Source organism: Tripterygium wilfordii, chromosome 23, assembly GCF_013401445.1.
Source record: "Tripterygium wilfordii isolate XIE 37 chromosome 23, ASM1340144v1, whole genome shotgun sequence".
NCBI lineage: Eukaryota > Viridiplantae > Streptophyta > Magnoliopsida > Celastrales > Celastraceae > Tripterygium > Tripterygium wilfordii.
Window position 1 is genome coordinate 11,502,830 of NC_052254.1, and position 16,524 is coordinate 11,519,353.

Here is a 16,524-nt window from a genome sequence, read left to right on the forward strand (position 1 = left end):
AACATCATGTATTTATGAAAATTTTACATATTCGAATCTTAACCCGAATTGAATTACTGACGTACTTAATTTACCAAGTCGGAGAATAACCTAATTCGGGTTAGGTCCGAACAAGTAAATCAAATAAATTTTTTGTGTTTGGAGCCGAACCTGATTTTAAACCTGACAAAAATTTTGTGTTTGGACTCAAATTTCGGACATATAATTTATGTCCAAAAATGGTTTAATCCGGGTCGAAAAAATTCTATTATCCAGATCAAACAGAGTTTTGCCGCCCTACGTGACGGCACTTTGGGTGAAGGGTACAATGGACAATTCTTTTCTCTCGGAGAACTGTGTGCATATCATTGAGACAACTGGAACCACATATTCATATCAGTCAACTTTGCACTCTCTTGGCAAACGCATCATTCCATAAAAGCAAAGAAATTAACTCACCAACCTTTAATTTTGCACTAACTTACCATATAAAATGCCAAATCCATAAATACCTCCTAGGTTTTACACCAGAGCCAGTCCTCTCTCTCTCTCTAATGGAAGACCAGGCACAGAGTACCAGGTGGAAAGGAAAGGTGGGTGTGGAGCTGAAAGGCCCAACAGCAGACCAAATATGGCCTTTCTTGGAGGATTTCTGCAACATCCACCAATGGTTTCCGAACCTTGATACTTGTACACAAGTAGAGGGAGTCATAGGAAAGCCTGACCTTGTCAGGTACTGCGCATCCAAATCAGACGGCAGCAATGAATCGGAAGTCAAATGGGTGAAAGAGAAGTTGGTGATGATTGATCGGATCGAACGGTGTCTAAGTTACGAGGTAACTGAGAATAACATGGGGTTCAAGTTATACAGGGCCACCATGAAAGTTCTGCCAGTCGAAGAAGGGAGCAAGATTGAGATGTCTTTTGTTGCAGATCCGGTTGAAGGGATGGAGGAGGAAGGTTTGGCTTCTTATTTGGATTTCTGTCTTAATTTCATGGCTAAACGAATGGAGCAGACTTTATTGTCTGCATCTGATGCTTGAAGAACGGCTTGGCTTGTTGTTCTTTGTTTGGTTCTTACAAGTGGCTTTATTCTAATGGACATAATAGAATAAATTATTGGTCTCCTTCCCCTAAATTGCCTAAAACTCTTTATATTTATTCCATAAGTCATCAAGACAATGACACATATGAGGGCGTTCCCGAGGATTGGTGAGATGGGCGTTCGTTCAGGACCCCATATTTTTAAAAAATACTACATTATTAGTAATATAATACGTAGTCATCAAAAATATTAAATGAGTAAATTAAATTGTCTATTAAAAATGATTTGATAGAAAATTTTTGATTATATCAACATAATTAGTGATATGATTTTGTGTATCAAAACATATTATAAAATTTCATATTTAAATAATGTATGACATTTAATTTTTGTTTTTAAGAAGACCACTTATTTGAAGTTTGCCCAGAGGCCCGAAGACTCGGATACGTCATTGCTCATATGACGCATGTAAATCCGGTTTCCTGATTTCCTTTCCCCTGATGGGCTCGGCTTAACGGGCTTAGCAATTCATTGGGCCTGGTCCAGTTAGTATTTGTTCCGCAACAATGAAAGGTACTACGTAGGACAACAGCCGACATGACTAGTATATCAAAAACAATAAGCTATGGATTTTCAAAATCTACGTTAAAAAAAGCCGAAAACTTATGACATCTTTGTTAATGCATATGCACGTTGAATTTATATGTAACAAGGTATAATGAAGTACCGCATGAGTTGATACATAGGAATCCAAAAATGTCGAATCACTCATGTTATGATCTTCTACGTCCTAGGTCTTCCAGCCGCTCTTTCATTTGGCTTATGACCCGAATGACTATGAAATTAAGTCGATATTTTCACATATTACAAGTAATTTAGGAGACATCTCTACTTTTCTCTTGGAGAATCTTTCGAATCTTTAGAATTACTACTACTTAGCTTCCAACTCACCTCTGACCATCAAATGAAATGTAACTAACCCGTCCGCCTCTCTTGAAACAAGGGGCGCTTACATAGATTTTTAGAAGTATCAAAATAAATAAAAATCAATTAAACTATTAACATGTTCACAGCCATCAGATCTACTTTAAATGATCGGACGACTATAAACATGAACTGGTTAAAGGCAGGTGCAATATTGCATCGGTACCCCCGCGATCCATCAAGAAGACCATCGTAACCGTCGTTTGGTTGAAGCATCAACCCAAAGTAAGGCAAAGGCGCCGTGGATTCTTGCCACGTGGCAATTTTGACCACCGCCAGTTATGGTTTTTGACACGAGCGAAGCACTCACATGGGTCGCTGACACCACTCTCCAACTCCGTCACGTGCAAACTGACCCCTACAGGCTACAAATACAGAAATACTTCAATAATCATGATTTAAGGGAAAAATAAATGAAAACCTCCAAGGCAAGCAACGACCCCGGACCCCGGACCCCGGTACCTAATACCTTATCTTTTTTAACGTTTTCTTTTATTTCAAACGGTAAAGTAACAAAAAAAGAGAGTAATATATACATACACACATATATATAGATAGAGGAGTAGATGTGTTAAATGACAAATGAGTCCATTACTTTGTATCCCACATATTCCAAATCAATAGTGAAAACATATATTTTTAAGTTTGCACTTTTTTTTAATAGAAACTATATGTTCCGTCGACATAGTGCTACCGGGTGGTTTAGATGTGCACTTTAAGTGCGCATATATAGCATAATTTGTTAAGACACAATAATACCACATCAGTTAGACATAGTGCTATCGAGTAGTTTATATGTAAGTGCAAAACCCCCTCCTTACATGTTATCCAAGCCGTAATTGCCCCATATTATTCAATGGTCCTCATAAAAATACTGATGTGGTGTACTAGAGCTAATATGATATTACCAATTAACGAGTGATTGTTGACAATGCGTGAGTAGTTAAAAATGGAGATGGGTAGTTTACAATTCAAATTTAAAAATTAAAAATGCATCAAACTGCTTGTGAATTAACAATACCATCCAATTGATTATTGTGCACCACATTAACATATGACGTGGTATATTGATACCACTAATTACTCTTCTGATCCAAACAAATGTGATTACCGAGGGAATAGTCACCATGTCCAATGTGCGCAACAACATAGTCGTTCACAATCCGACGTGGCAAGGTAATAACATGAACAAAAATGATAAAGATCCCAACACTTTGGTATCTCAATCATCACAACTGCTGAGTTGGACGTTCAGGATTCAAGTGAATTTGTGGGCTCCATATGTCACACGTACATGATGCACATGAAATCCTGTGCATATAACTCAAGTAGCCGAGATAATTGAAATGTCAGTTGTTGTGATCCCTATCATTACCGTGATGTTTACAAGTGATGGATTTGAGTATGGTAAACGAATTAACAGAAAAATGGGTACTATTTTAAACCATAATTTAAAAATGGATAATATCATAGGGAGAAAAAAATATATATATGTACGAAGGGCGACTCCCTAGGAAATGAAAAGCAGAAGAATCAGCTGTAAACTTAACGCTAATGCACAACTCTCAGCGACAATCCTGCTAGATCGATTCCTTTGGGGTTGAATTTGGACACCTATTCATCTTTAATCTCTGCTTAATTACTTTCTTAATTATCTATTTATCCATTTATCTTTAAAGTATTACTACACGGGCCGCTTTATTACTAAACCTGCTATTCTAAGCAATATGGAATGATTGTGTACGGTATGCGTGTAGGATAATTGTTGTACAACTGGATGATCACTTGATCACCACCGTCATCATCAACTCCACGTGCGCTTGATTTAGCTCCTTAAGAATTTTGTGGGGCCATTAACTTATAATTGAGTTTAGTGTCTTGATCAAACGGTGTCGTTTAGATAGAGATGTAAGCACAGCTGATTTGGAGCTTTCAACTGTTTTGATCGGTTCACAAGGGGGAGGCTGAACTAAGCACGTTTTACCCTCCCTTGTGGATTTTTCATTAGTTTCATGGTTGATCAACGTAATATTACTCAAAATCAGTTAATATTTTTCATATGAGATTACCTTTTAGACCTTCTACCTAATCAATGCACTGCGTGTGTGAGAGGAGTCTGACCTTCGCATATACAACAATGCTTGGGATCCCAGTAATAATCATCCCAAAAGCATCTTAGCAGTGTGTGACATGCATTCATTGGGTATGTTGACATCATAACAAGGGACCCATTGAAAACCACACCCAATGAATACATGTAACACACTGGTGGGATGCTTCTGGGATGATTATTATTGGGATCTTTATGAGTATTTTTGTTACATATAAGTTATTCGATTGGGTTATGCCAAATCGATGCGAGATATTATTCTTGACACTCCCCTGCAATTGTGGTGTTAGACCCAACAAGTGGACAGATAGATGACACGTCCAAATAGCTCTGATATCATATTAGAAATATCCTAACTCAAACACATTAGAAGATATTCGCCTCTATTGTCACCACTAGTTTTTAGACTTAAAAACACATATGTTGTGTGAGAGGAGATGAATCTTTACTTATATGTCACTTGATTGGGTTACACTATTTTTTAATATCTAAACTTAGAATTAGCCAATACACTAATTGTGACCATCCACAACCAATTAAAACTAAGCAAAATACAATCTTTGATTAAACTAACCTCTTTATGAACCAAATGTAGGGCTTCAAAAGAAAAAGGGCTCAAAAGTAACTTGACATTAGATTTGCCTTCAACGGTTTAACCCAATCAAAACCTCTTTATTTTTAATTTTCTTTATTCCCAATATTTTTCACTTTAGTCAAAATCCTTCATTTTAGCTGTCCCCCTCTCCACTTCAAACGCAAATAACCCCATCTCTCTCTCACTTCTCTCCACAAAAACTACCTTCTCTCACAACTCTCCCCCCCCACCCCCCCCCCCTCTCTCTCTCTCCTTACTATACTCTCTACCTTAACACACTAAAATTCTTTGCCAAGTAAATAATGGAAACTCCAGAATTCTTTCATGGAAGCTATTGCTCGCAATTCACGCCCGAGAAGCACCATTCTCTTGATTCTAAGACTAGCAATGGTGGTGGTGAGCACTTCATTGTGGAGGACCTTTTGGACTTTTCCAATGATCATGATGATCCCGTTGCACCAGACGGAGCCACCACTTCTGCCTTTGACACCGTCACAACCAACTCAACCGACTCCTCCACTCTCACTGTCGTTGATTCCTGCAATTCCTCCTCGTTTTCAGGCTGCGAGCCCAGCTTTAACGGTCAATTCTCTGGCGACCTTTGCGTGCCGGTAGAGCTTCTGATATCATTTCTTTTCAATTTCTTGGAGAAAATGTTATTAAAACAGAAACTGGATTCCGAATTTTCTTTTCCTTTCTTTACATAATTTTCTTGGCTACCAAACAAAAAGGTCAGAGACTCTGTGCGTGACGATAGACATGCTAGAAAGTAACTTGCATTATTTAGAATTCAAATTGATTTTGCCATTAATTCCTTATCGCAATTATTGACAGTACGACGATTTAGCTGAGCTCGAATGGCTGTCGAATTTCGTGGAGGAGTCATTCTCCAGCGAGGACCAGCAAAAGCTTCAGCTCATATCAGGCATGGATACCCGACCCAATGAAGCATTCACGACCCGACCATTCCAACTCGAACCTGACGGACAACTAATCGTGAGTAGCGATTCTAACAACGGCGGTGCGATATTCGATCCGGAAATGTCGGTACCAGCCAAGGCCCGTAGCAAGCGGTCCCGGGCTGCCCCATGTAATTGGGCGTCCCGCCTCCTTGTCCTCTCTCCGACGAGCTCGTCGTCCGAGTCGTCGCCTGAACTTCTCTTCCCAGCTCCGCACCCAACCTCCGGCAACAAAACCGTAAAGGCGATAACACCGAAGAAGAAGGATTCTGGCGAAGTCGGTGGTATCGGAGATGGACGGAAATGCCTTCACTGTGCTACGGATAAGACGCCGCAGTGGCGTACTGGGCCGATGGGTCCGAAAACTCTATGCAATGCTTGTGGCGTGAGGTACAAGTCGGGCCGACTTGTGCCGGAGTACCGACCCGCTGCGAGCCCGACTTTTGTGCTAACCAAACACTCGAATTCGCACCGTAAGGTGATTGAGCTAAGGCGTCAAAAGGAGATGATGAGGACCCAGCAGCATCAACGGCATCAGTTTCTCCATCACCATCAGAACATGATGTACGATGTATCCAACGATGAAGATTACTTGATTCACCAACATGTGGGGCCTGGTTACCGGCAGATGATCTAGTGGTTTCTAGAGTAGCAGAGATTATTCAGTGGGACCATAAAAAAAAGTTTTTTTTTCTTCCTACTATTTTGTTAGGGTGCGTTTTTTCTTTTCTAACTTCTTTCATTGAATTTCGTAGAAATGTTTTTTTTTTTTCAATTTTCTGACGAAAACTACTAGAAACCCTATTTTTGTTAATTAAAATTTTCCTTATTGCATGAGATTGAATTTCAATTAGTTCATATTCAATTATTGATCGATTACATGATCATACAAGGTTTCTTTGAATGTAAATGCAACATATTATAAATTGGTCTCACATCTACACACAATAGTTTGTCCGTTCTGGAGCTCTCACGAATTAGTCCCTCCTAGATTAGGTAAGGGAGGCCCGGCCCAGCCGGCCTCTAAGGTTTACTTGGAAACCTATTGTTGTAAGTTAAGGGAGTGGAACACCATTATATGTTGGACTATTAGTCCAATATCTATCGACGTGGTAGTTTTTAGACAACAAACCATTGACCTCCAAGTTTGTAATTCTCATTCAATGGTGGAGAATAAATCTAATAGAGAAAATGCAAAAAGTATTATAATAGTATGATATGACAAACCTCTCAAATCATTATATGAGAAATGTATACTTCGAGAATTGCAATCTCATATCCCTAAACTAATTAAACTAATATTGCTTGTGACAGAAGTGCAGCTAATTAGACAGGAACAAGTCTTTAATTTTACAAAACTAATGGCAGCAGTAATTATTATTATTAATAACTTGAAGGTCATCAAGAAATCACATGGCCCTGTCATGGAGGGGAGGTGCATGGCTAGCTTTAGTTACGTCAGTACTTTTAGAATATGACTGATTATTTATTCTATCGTGGAAATAACCTTTTAATATCTATATATGTATACACACACACATATATATACATGAACTTCAGTGAGAGGGTGGTGGGGTTGGAGTTGGTCATATCAAAGAGAATGTTAGATAAGAAAAGAAGGCCAAATCCATTGTTATATAGACTTATATACTAGTATCTGCTTATAGTTGTTGCACAAGTTGCACCAATTGAGGACTAGCTATGACAAAACAAAATGTAATAAATTTCATTTGGTTATATATAACATATATAATAGTAAACAATAAGCTAAGCATATGCACGATCCTAGGCAACACTAATCCATAGACATGTACTATTTATTGGTTAATTGTCGAATAAATACTATAAATATAGATGGGCTTCCATGCATGGGAGGACATAATCATGTTCATTTGTAAAGGACCTGTCTCCACTCTCCAGTTGTGCTGATCACGAAGACTTGGCAGCACCTGTTCTATGATAAACTATCAACTATATATATATATATCCTCATTTTCCCTAACATGGTAACCAGTGCAAGCCAAACAACATTTTCTCGTCGTGTGTGTGTGTGTGTATATATATATAGCATGAAAGATCAACGGCATGCACTTGTGATCATGGAAAGCAGATCAGATGCTGAGAAGATTTAGATAGAGAGAGAGGGAGGCACATGCAATTGACAATTGCAATGTTTTCATGAAGACAAAAGCTCTGTGAACGAGGCAATTTTCAAAAAAAAAAAGGGAGAGAATGAGGGCGCAAGCAAGTTGATCAACGGCAACCTCCCCACTTTCTCACCACGTGCTCTTCACGTTGCCTATTGCTTACTTTAATCATCTGGACTATTAAGGCTAAAGCTCCCCCTAATGAAGAAGGTAAGACTCTAATGCTTCAAATTTCGATCAAATCCTCACAAAAAATAAAAAAATAACTGCGGATCTTCACCTGTTTTGGAAGCACACTTGCTTGCCTCTCCCTCATAAGAAGATCAATAAAGTCAAACATCCATATGGCAGGTTCAAAGAGAAAATCAAAGAGAATCTTTGTTATTGCTACTATTACAAGCATTAAGAAAAGTTCAGTTTCTAAAATATTAATCTGCCCTTAGGTTATAACAACCCCATTGATAAAAAAAAAAAAAATAGTAAGCATTACTGCTTCAGATCTTTAGGCCTTCATATACGAACCAGCTCCTTTCTCCATGTCCACTCTAGAGGTATATGTGATAATTTGAAGAAATTGAGAGGGGTACTGAGAAGTAGAACAAGGGAGATGGATAGAGAAAGATTTGACTCAATTCACTTGTAGAGGTATTGTCCACTTTGAGTCTATATATGGTCCGCATGGTTTTATCCGTAAAGGACCCTTTACGTTTGAGAGGAGTTAAACTTAAACTTATAATCACGTAGTTAGTTCTCACCTAACCGATGTGATACCTTTTGCATTCTAACACTCCCCTCGTACTTGTGGGCTCGATTATTGAAGTCCAAACAAGTGGATTATACAGGTTAGAATCAATGTGGTACCATCACCTAGTGAGTGGTCGATCTATTCATAAGGACATCCGAAGACCCAACAATAGGTGCCCCAAATGGGTGAAGTTCATTTTTGGATCGAGACGATGCTCCGATATATTGTGATAAGTTGAAGAAATTGAGAGGGGTGAGAAGTAGAACGAGAGAGATGAGAGAGAAGTTTGACCCAATCTATTAGTAGAGATATTGTTCATTTTGGAACTAATAACCGAACAATTTTGTTCTTAAAATGATCCTCTATATTTGAGAGAACTTGGACTTAAACTTATAAACTACACACTTAGCTTTCACCTAGCCAATGTGAGACAATTTCGTATTCTTAACAGGATAGCATAATTAAAATGCGCAAGAACTAGGATGACTAAGGCAGTAATTGGAAAACAACAAGGTTTAAGAAGAGAAGGTCGAGTAACCTAAACATCCATGAAGTTTTCTGTAAATGAAAACAATTGCATCATTTGTTTCAAACAGATCAGAATTCCAATGACAGAATAATCCTTTGTTTCAAACAGTTGGGAGGAAAGTAGCAAGCCATTAACATGACGTTTCTTTCTTAAAATTACAAAAAAGAAATAACAAGATTACCCGATAAAATGAAGAGGGGAAAAAAAAAAAAAAAGGTCAGGTTTTACTGTAATTTGTTGGGCCGTACAACTTAGTCCATTTGTATAAGCCTATTTTTACTGTAATTTTTTTTTTTCCATGTCAACCTGCCAGCTCGGCACTGGGAAGACTGGGACCAAATTTGCTGGGAAGGGTATCATTTTTGTTATCTTTATAAAAGAAAAAAAAAAGAGGTAGAACCAATAAAGATTTCCTTTTCCGTTCATCAAATACCTCATTCAAGAAAATCATCATGTAAATAGTGGAAGAGAATCTCATGATGTTAGCATAACATCAATTTGCTTAACAACTATCTTTAGAGATTTGCTTCAATGGCAGGCAATGTGAACCACCTAAATAGAAGGAAAAAAAAACCCAAAAGCAGAAACACAAGCTTGCAATGTAAACCAATGAAGTAGTTGAGTTGTAAGTGCACGACATATGAGAAGTAACAGCCAAAACACTAACTAGTAACTGCTATGATATAATCATATAGCGCCTGTACATATCTCTACAATATAATGTTCATAGATCAAAAGAAGAAGAAGAAGAAGAAAAGTGAAGGGGAAGTGATGAATCTTCTTTGTTGATTATACGGTATTCAATTCATATCCGGAAAACTCTGTTATACCATACTGAATGAAGAATCATGTGAAACAAATCATACTTGACAGGCTCAACATGCCATAGAAAGTGTTTTTGTACCTTTTTGACTCTCTTATGCATCTCCAGGTACATCTCTTCTGATATAGAGAGTAGTACGTTCTTCAGATTCGGGATATCCTTCTCCAATACAAAAACCGCAAAGGATTCCCAGTTCAAGACCTCGAAAAGAGGAGGGACGTAGTTGTCCGATATTATAACCGGAACACAATCATAGAATATAGCCTCCACGACTCTAGGACTATTGACTTCATAACCTCTAGCACATATGCAGTACTTACTGGTCTTCATGTGCTCAATGTAGTTTGTGTTGCCCTTGACATGAGGCATTGGACCGAATATTTTCATGTCGGTGTCGTTCTTCCAGTACTCCAACAGAATCGGCCTGACATAGCCGTGTAAGTTCCCTGCGAAGAAAGCAAGTATAGGCCTCTGGGATGGAGGGTTTCCTCCTAGATGATTGAGAGGATTCTGAGCCCATCGTACGTACGTTTCAGGAAGAGAAACGTCCTGGCCTATGCGGAAGCCAACTTCAATATCAGAGTTGCAGAGAACTCTGATGCAATTCAGTAATTGTCCCCTTGTTTCAGCCGGTGCCTGAGACAATGGTGGAGATTCATTAGATATGATTCACAAAACAACTTCAATAATTACGTAGGAAAAGGAAGGTAGTTAGAGATACTTGGAGGGAAAACATACCCAATCGTGGCAAGCGGCAAGAAAGTGATCTGCTCCACCCGTTCTATTCCAGAAAGGGTATTTAGCAGCAATCATGTCCACATAGACTTTCATATACTCAATAAGCTTGTCGCGACGATATGACTTACGGTTATAGAGTGTCAACTCTAGTTTCCTTGAGCTAAATGGAAAGTAGAACAGATGAGCCTTTTCAGTTTCTTTAGTAACAAATCTTTTGTTTGCCTCCATTAACATCATGAACCATCCCTCAGAAGCGTATATTCCCTTGAGTATTGGATCGTGGAAGATGGGTTTCTCTCCATCACCATAAATGTAAACTTTGAGCATCTTCTCCATCAATTCATAACTTCTGCGATATGAAAAGATGAAGGCTATCATCATAAAAGATCTCACGTATGGACAGCATTTCACATGGAAGAATGCTAAAATGTGGCAAATCTTCAAACTACCAAAATTGAAACTTTAACGGAAGCGATGGCACAAAGGTCCCTTGCATTAGTTTCAGAGTAATGTCATAAAACCAACACAAACCAGTCTAACTTTACAAGATTTCTTCCAGTTTTGAAAAACCCATAATCATTCCAGCTCATAAGCAAATCAGTCTACTCCAACACAGAATTCATTTTTCAGTTGAATTCCACTGCAATGTTTTTTCAACTGTTAATACCTCTACTGCACTTGCATTCTAAAATAAAAGACTTAATACCTTTTAAACATGGTAGCATTCCTATAAACAGGTGCATAAATTCCATCACTTTTCTTTTTGTGTGGTGCGTTCTCAATCTGCGATCTTGCGGATAGGATTTCCTTGTCAACTTTTGAAGGCCATTGTGATGTCTACAAATGCAATAGGAATTAAAAAAGAAGTTTAAAAAAAAACTTCAGAATCGACATTAATCCTACTCTTATAGACTGGATTTAGAATTTCCACATACCACTGACTTGGACGAAGCGTGACTCTGCAACAACATATGGTTCATTTCAGAAATGGGGAACACTATAGATGGTGGCCCTGCCCCTTTTAGAGTCTTAGGCTTATTTTCCTGTCCAAGAGGAACTCCCGTCATCGAAGAGACCTTGCCAGACGTTGAATAGTTGCTTAGAAATAACTCGGGCTTTTCACCCATGTTGAGCTTGTCTGCTGCATCTTTGCCCACAGACAATGTGTCCGAGCTTCTTGGAATCACGGCACTCCCTAAAATAGTGTCTGATGTAAATCCTTTGTCAGATGATGAATCCCTTGCCGGTGATGCAATCGGAGGGACATCAGTTAGACCAATGTTCAAGCTTCCATTTCCCCCTAATGTCGAAGTAACATCTACCCCAAAACTGCCTATGGAAGAATTGTCATCTTTAGCTGCAATGCCCAAGGTTTTGTTTTTCTCAGCTTCTATATCCTCTTGCGGGACTGCGCTAACATTGTACACAAAGGAGCTATTCAAGTTTTTATTGCTTTTTGATGCATAATCTAGCTTACTTTCTTGCAGTTGACCTCCTTGAGTAGCTTCTTTCTTTGTGTTCGAGGCCTCGACAACATTGTCGATAGTCTTGTTACCTAGTTCTTCAGAACTTGATGAGAAGCCACGAACATTGCCAACGGAAAAGAGAGATGATACATCTATGCCATAAGGGAATTCAAAATACTGAACTACCACAACTAAGGCAAGTATAGTTCCTATTATTAACAGTAGCCTCCTGGTTCCTGAGGAACCCAGAAGTCGAAATTCTTGATCCATGTGGTATATTTGAAGAATTTATGATCCAAATCAGAGAAACCCCCGAATCATTCAGTGGATTAGACATCAATGAAGCCCTGAATAATTTCCAGAAAGACAGGTTTTGCTGTCATAGAAATTTCACAGCGAAGCAGGGATACAAAGATGCGATTTAACATCGTAGCATTCATTATTCAACAAACTTTCCTTAAACAACAATCGCTTCGCATCAGATCCACCCTCACCAAACATGATTTTTCTGAAGTTTTTTTGTCTCTCGTACGACATAACAATCAACAAATGAATCAACGTGAAGGGACAGAAGACTTACATTGATGACGGTGCAGAAGCAGAGAAAATGCTGACCGACAAGCACAAATTTGCTTGAAGAAAGTAAAGAAGACGGCGACTCTGGAATACCCATCAAGTTTATGACTTCTACCGAACGAGATTCGCACTTCCGCAGCATCAGAGTATTGCACAAACGAGATTCACTCCAGGAAGAAAAATCTCAGCAGAAAATTGTTTTGTAGCGAGACTTTCCTCTTGGTGGGCCAGTTTAGATTTGACAGAAAATTCTGGTTCCCGGAAAATAGGGAAGAAAATAATCATAATCAAGTTCTCGGAAAAAGAGAGAGGGATTGAAATTTGGAATATCCGTCACATGATATACCAGAAACAGAATGCTTTGGAGGATTATTTATATATGGATGTGTCGCCCACTTCGACAATCTTTTCCACCACTTCATTATTTTACGGCAACGATGAATCCAATAAAAGAATGAATCTTATAGTGTACAGATAATTACAATCTTGAAAGTCATTGAAAGTACACTCTGTTCAATCCAGTTCTTGAAACCTCCATAATTACAATCTTCACAGGATATTTACTGCTTTATCATCTGGGATTCATTTGGAAGACTCTGTTGAACCAAATGGAGTGCAGAATCATATGAAAGAGATCATACTTCACAGGCTTAGGATGCCAGAGAAAATGCTGTTGTACCCTTTTCACCCTTGTCTGCATTACTCGATACCTCGCATCCGATATCGAAACAAGTATGTTCTTCAAATTTGGAATATCCTTCTCCAAGACAAATACTGCAAATGATTCCCAGTTCAATGTTTCCAAGAACGGAGGTACAAAGTTATCAGATATGATCACCGGAACACATTCGTAGAAAATGGCCTCGACTACTCGTGGACTATTTACTTCGAATCCCTTTGCGCAAATACAGTACTTGCTGCTCTTCATGTGCTGGATGTAGTTCCTATTGTTCTTGGATTTAGGCATTTTACCGTATATTTTCATGTCTGGGTCTTTGTTTTCCCAGTGCTGTAACAGAATCGGTCGTAGATAACCATGCATATTGCCTGCAAAGAAAGCAAGGATTGACCTCTTCGAAGCAGGCTTTCCTCCAAGATCTCTAAGAGGGTTCTTCGGCATTCGAATGAATGTTTCAGGAAGAGAAACATCTTTCCCGAAGGTGAAACCCTCTTTGACATCGGAATTGCAGAGAGCTCTAATGCAGTTCCTCATATAGTGCCTTGTTTCAGCTGGAGCCTGACAAGATAGAAGAATGTTAGGGGGAAGACACATGGGATAAATAAAAAATTGAGCTTTCTATGAAATAGTTATGATGTACCCAGTCATGGCAAGCAACAAGAAAATGATCTGCCCCTTCTGTTCTGTTCCAGAAACGATATTTTGCCGCAATCATGTCCACGTAGTTCTCCAAATATTTGATGAGGTTCTTATGGTTGTGTGAATTAGGCACGTATAAGGTTTCCTCTAACATTCGAGAACTAAAAGGCAAGTAGAAGAGGTGGGCTTTTCCTGGCTTTTTTGTAATAAATCTTTTGTTACCTTCCATTTGCTTCATGAACCATCCTTCGGAAGCATATATCCCTTTGAGTATTGGCAGATGTATAATGGGTCTCTCTCCTTCCTTGTAAACGTACACTTTGAGCATGCTTTCCATTATTTCATAGCTCCTGCAAATTCCCACCATAAGAAAACGTTCAGCTTTGAGACTGCTGTTAACAACTGTCTCTGGAGTATAATTTTTCTCACCACCCCTTCCAGAGTAGTACAAACATGGAGAACACCCAGACGCACAGATTTGCATCAGAGTATGGTCAATAATAAGCTCACCTTTTAAACATTGAAATATTCCAAAAAAGAGGGGCATAAAGTACTGGATCATTCTTAATAATGGGAGCATTCTCAATCAGAGATTTTGCATGTCGTAGCTCGTCATCAACTTTTGAAGGCCATCGTGGTCTCTGCAGACAATTAGAAAGTCAAAGATCTAAGCAACTGCATATACAAAATCGAGAATGAACATGACTAAAAGCTAAAGCTTTACACAAACCATTGAATTATGTGAAGCACGACTTTGAAGCAGCAAATCTTTCATCTCGGATATTGAAACCACAGCTGAGGTTAGAATCTTCGGGGTCTTCTTCTTCTCAGAAAGATCATTCAAGTGGGAATTTGCATCCAATGGGGTGAGATCACTTTGCCGTTTCCCTGATTCTTCAGTCGCTGAGGGAGTATTGCCCAATGTGGTTGGCGCCACATCTTTAGAAGTCGATGATGGATAGGAAAAGACAAATGTATCTGTAGTTCGGACAGTTGTATCTACAGTTTCCGGAAATGTCACGTTCGATGGTGAATATTGCGGAGATAAGTGGGATACAGAACCAGTATCGGAGCTGTTCATCGCATCTTTTGATATGAAAGTGGCATTTTCCTTCGGAAATCTCCATTCATTTTCCTTTACTACATTTTCCATTGTGGCGCCGGACTGTATATTTTGTTCTACCCATTTCTCAGACTCCTCCTCCTCCTCAGGGTCAGCACCCTCATCTATTCCAGGAGACTCATTTTTGTTTACAACTACATTATTCTTTTCAGAGGTTTCAGAATCATCATCTCCTCCAATATGAGAATCATTAGCTCTCCCAGTAACCCCAAAATTAGACACCGGACCATCAGCCCGGACGATAGTTTCCCCTGCTACTGGAAACTTGCTAGCAGAAAAAAGTGATAAGACAACATTACCATATGGGAGCTCAAAACATTGGATTGCTATTATCGTAACAAACACTACTCCCACGAGCCACGGCCATCTACTCTCTTTCATCTTACAAACAGATCGAAAATCATGACCCATTGCAAAAACTACTCTATCGATTATCCAGACTTACAATTATTCCTGCACAAGTTCCCAATCCTTGAAATGAGCCCAAAGCTTCTAAATTGCTAATAAAACAACAATTAAGCAGCAAAATTTACATGCAAAACCAACTTAAGCATTACACAAAAGATATAATGTCACAAAACCAACACGATGAACAATCAAATACTAGTATTTAGCAACATCCATGGTCCTGATCTTAAAGTAATCCCTTCAATAGAAAATTGAAAAATGCATGATCTTCAAATAAAAAGGAGAAACCTCGATCTTTCTCCAATGAGAACCAACACCTCAGTCCATGCATGGAGCAACTTATTTCTTCAAAATTCCAATTGATCATCAGATAAACATGACGACTGATCAGCAACCACACCACAAACAGAACAAGAACCAATCTTTCATTCACAGAGAACAAAAATCAAACACCCTCAGGTCGTTCAAAAACTTAACAAACCAGAACGCTCCCACTAAACCCACATGCAATTCATGATTACTTAATCTTCGGCGAATCATTAACAAACCGACAAAAGAAAACAAATTAAAAAGAGAATCAAAGAGCTGATAATAAAAGAAACAATGGCGCAACTAACCCGAATGATTAACACAAAAAGTGTCGGTCAAAGTGTGCCAGCAGTTGTAGAATAAATAAGATTCCCAATTTGGATCTCCTTCTCTATCTTGAACAGTTGAACTTTCTCTTTCTCAGCAACCAAACAATAGTTTTCTTCCTCAAATCTTGAATTCGTTGGATGTATGGAGGCGGAAGCAAAGATTTCTACCTGGGATGAATTTGGGGATTCGCGTGAGTCATTTACGATTCATTGGGCTGTCGTGTCGGGTGGCAATTATGGTCTTTTGTATCCCCAAGATTCCAAGAAGTAGTAGGAAAATGTGAATTATTTCATTTGCTTTTCAATGGCTCCGTGATGAGTGATGACAGCCCTTTCGTTCG

At 38.8% G+C, this 16,524-nt stretch overlaps 4 protein-coding genes across 4 annotated transcripts; 2 read left to right on the forward strand and 2 right to left on the reverse strand.

Annotated features, from left to right (window-relative positions):
- The first annotated feature begins 360 nt into the window (after positions 1 to 360).
- LOC119992603 (lachrymatory-factor synthase) lies at positions 361 to 1,117 on the forward strand. The gene has a single exon (XM_038839379.1). The coding sequence runs from the start codon at positions 534 to 536 to the stop codon at positions 1,020 to 1,022; it is 489 nt and encodes a 162-aa protein (XP_038695307.1). The 5' UTR covers positions 361 to 533; the 3' UTR covers positions 1,023 to 1,117.
- Positions 1,118 to 4,958: 3,841 nt separating this feature from the next.
- On the forward strand, positions 4,959 to 6,491 carry LOC119993690 (GATA transcription factor 12-like). The gene is made up of 2 exons (XM_038840902.1): positions 4,959 to 5,324; positions 5,548 to 6,491. The coding sequence occupies exons 1-2, from the start codon at positions 5,016 to 5,018 to the stop codon at positions 6,307 to 6,309; spliced, it is 1,071 nt and encodes a 356-aa protein (XP_038696830.1). The 5' UTR covers positions 4,959 to 5,015; the 3' UTR covers positions 6,310 to 6,491.
- Positions 6,492 to 9,898: 3,407 nt separating this feature from the next.
- On the reverse strand, positions 9,899 to 12,990 carry LOC119993517 (probable glycosyltransferase At5g03795). The gene is made up of 5 exons (XM_038840677.1): positions 12,701 to 12,990; positions 11,590 to 12,467; positions 11,361 to 11,491; positions 10,655 to 11,003; positions 9,899 to 10,552 (listed from the first exon to the last, which is right to left on the reverse strand). The coding sequence occupies exons 2-5, from the start codon at positions 12,388 to 12,390 to the stop codon at positions 9,899 to 9,901; spliced, it is 1,935 nt and encodes a 644-aa protein (XP_038696605.1). The 5' UTR covers positions 12,391 to 12,467; positions 12,701 to 12,990.
- Positions 12,991 to 13,120: 130 nt separating this feature from the next.
- Positions 13,121 to 16,514, reverse strand: LOC119993516 (probable glycosyltransferase At5g03795). Its single transcript, XM_038840676.1, has 5 exons — positions 16,163 to 16,514; positions 14,745 to 15,590; positions 14,525 to 14,655; positions 14,016 to 14,364; positions 13,121 to 13,933 (listed from the first exon to the last, which is right to left on the reverse strand). Exons 2-5 carry the CDS (start codon positions 15,546 to 15,548, stop codon positions 13,268 to 13,270), a joined length of 1,950 nt encoding a protein of 649 aa, XP_038696604.1. The 5' UTR covers positions 15,549 to 15,590; positions 16,163 to 16,514; the 3' UTR covers positions 13,121 to 13,267.
- Between the last annotated feature and the right edge of the window lie 10 nt (positions 16,515 to 16,524).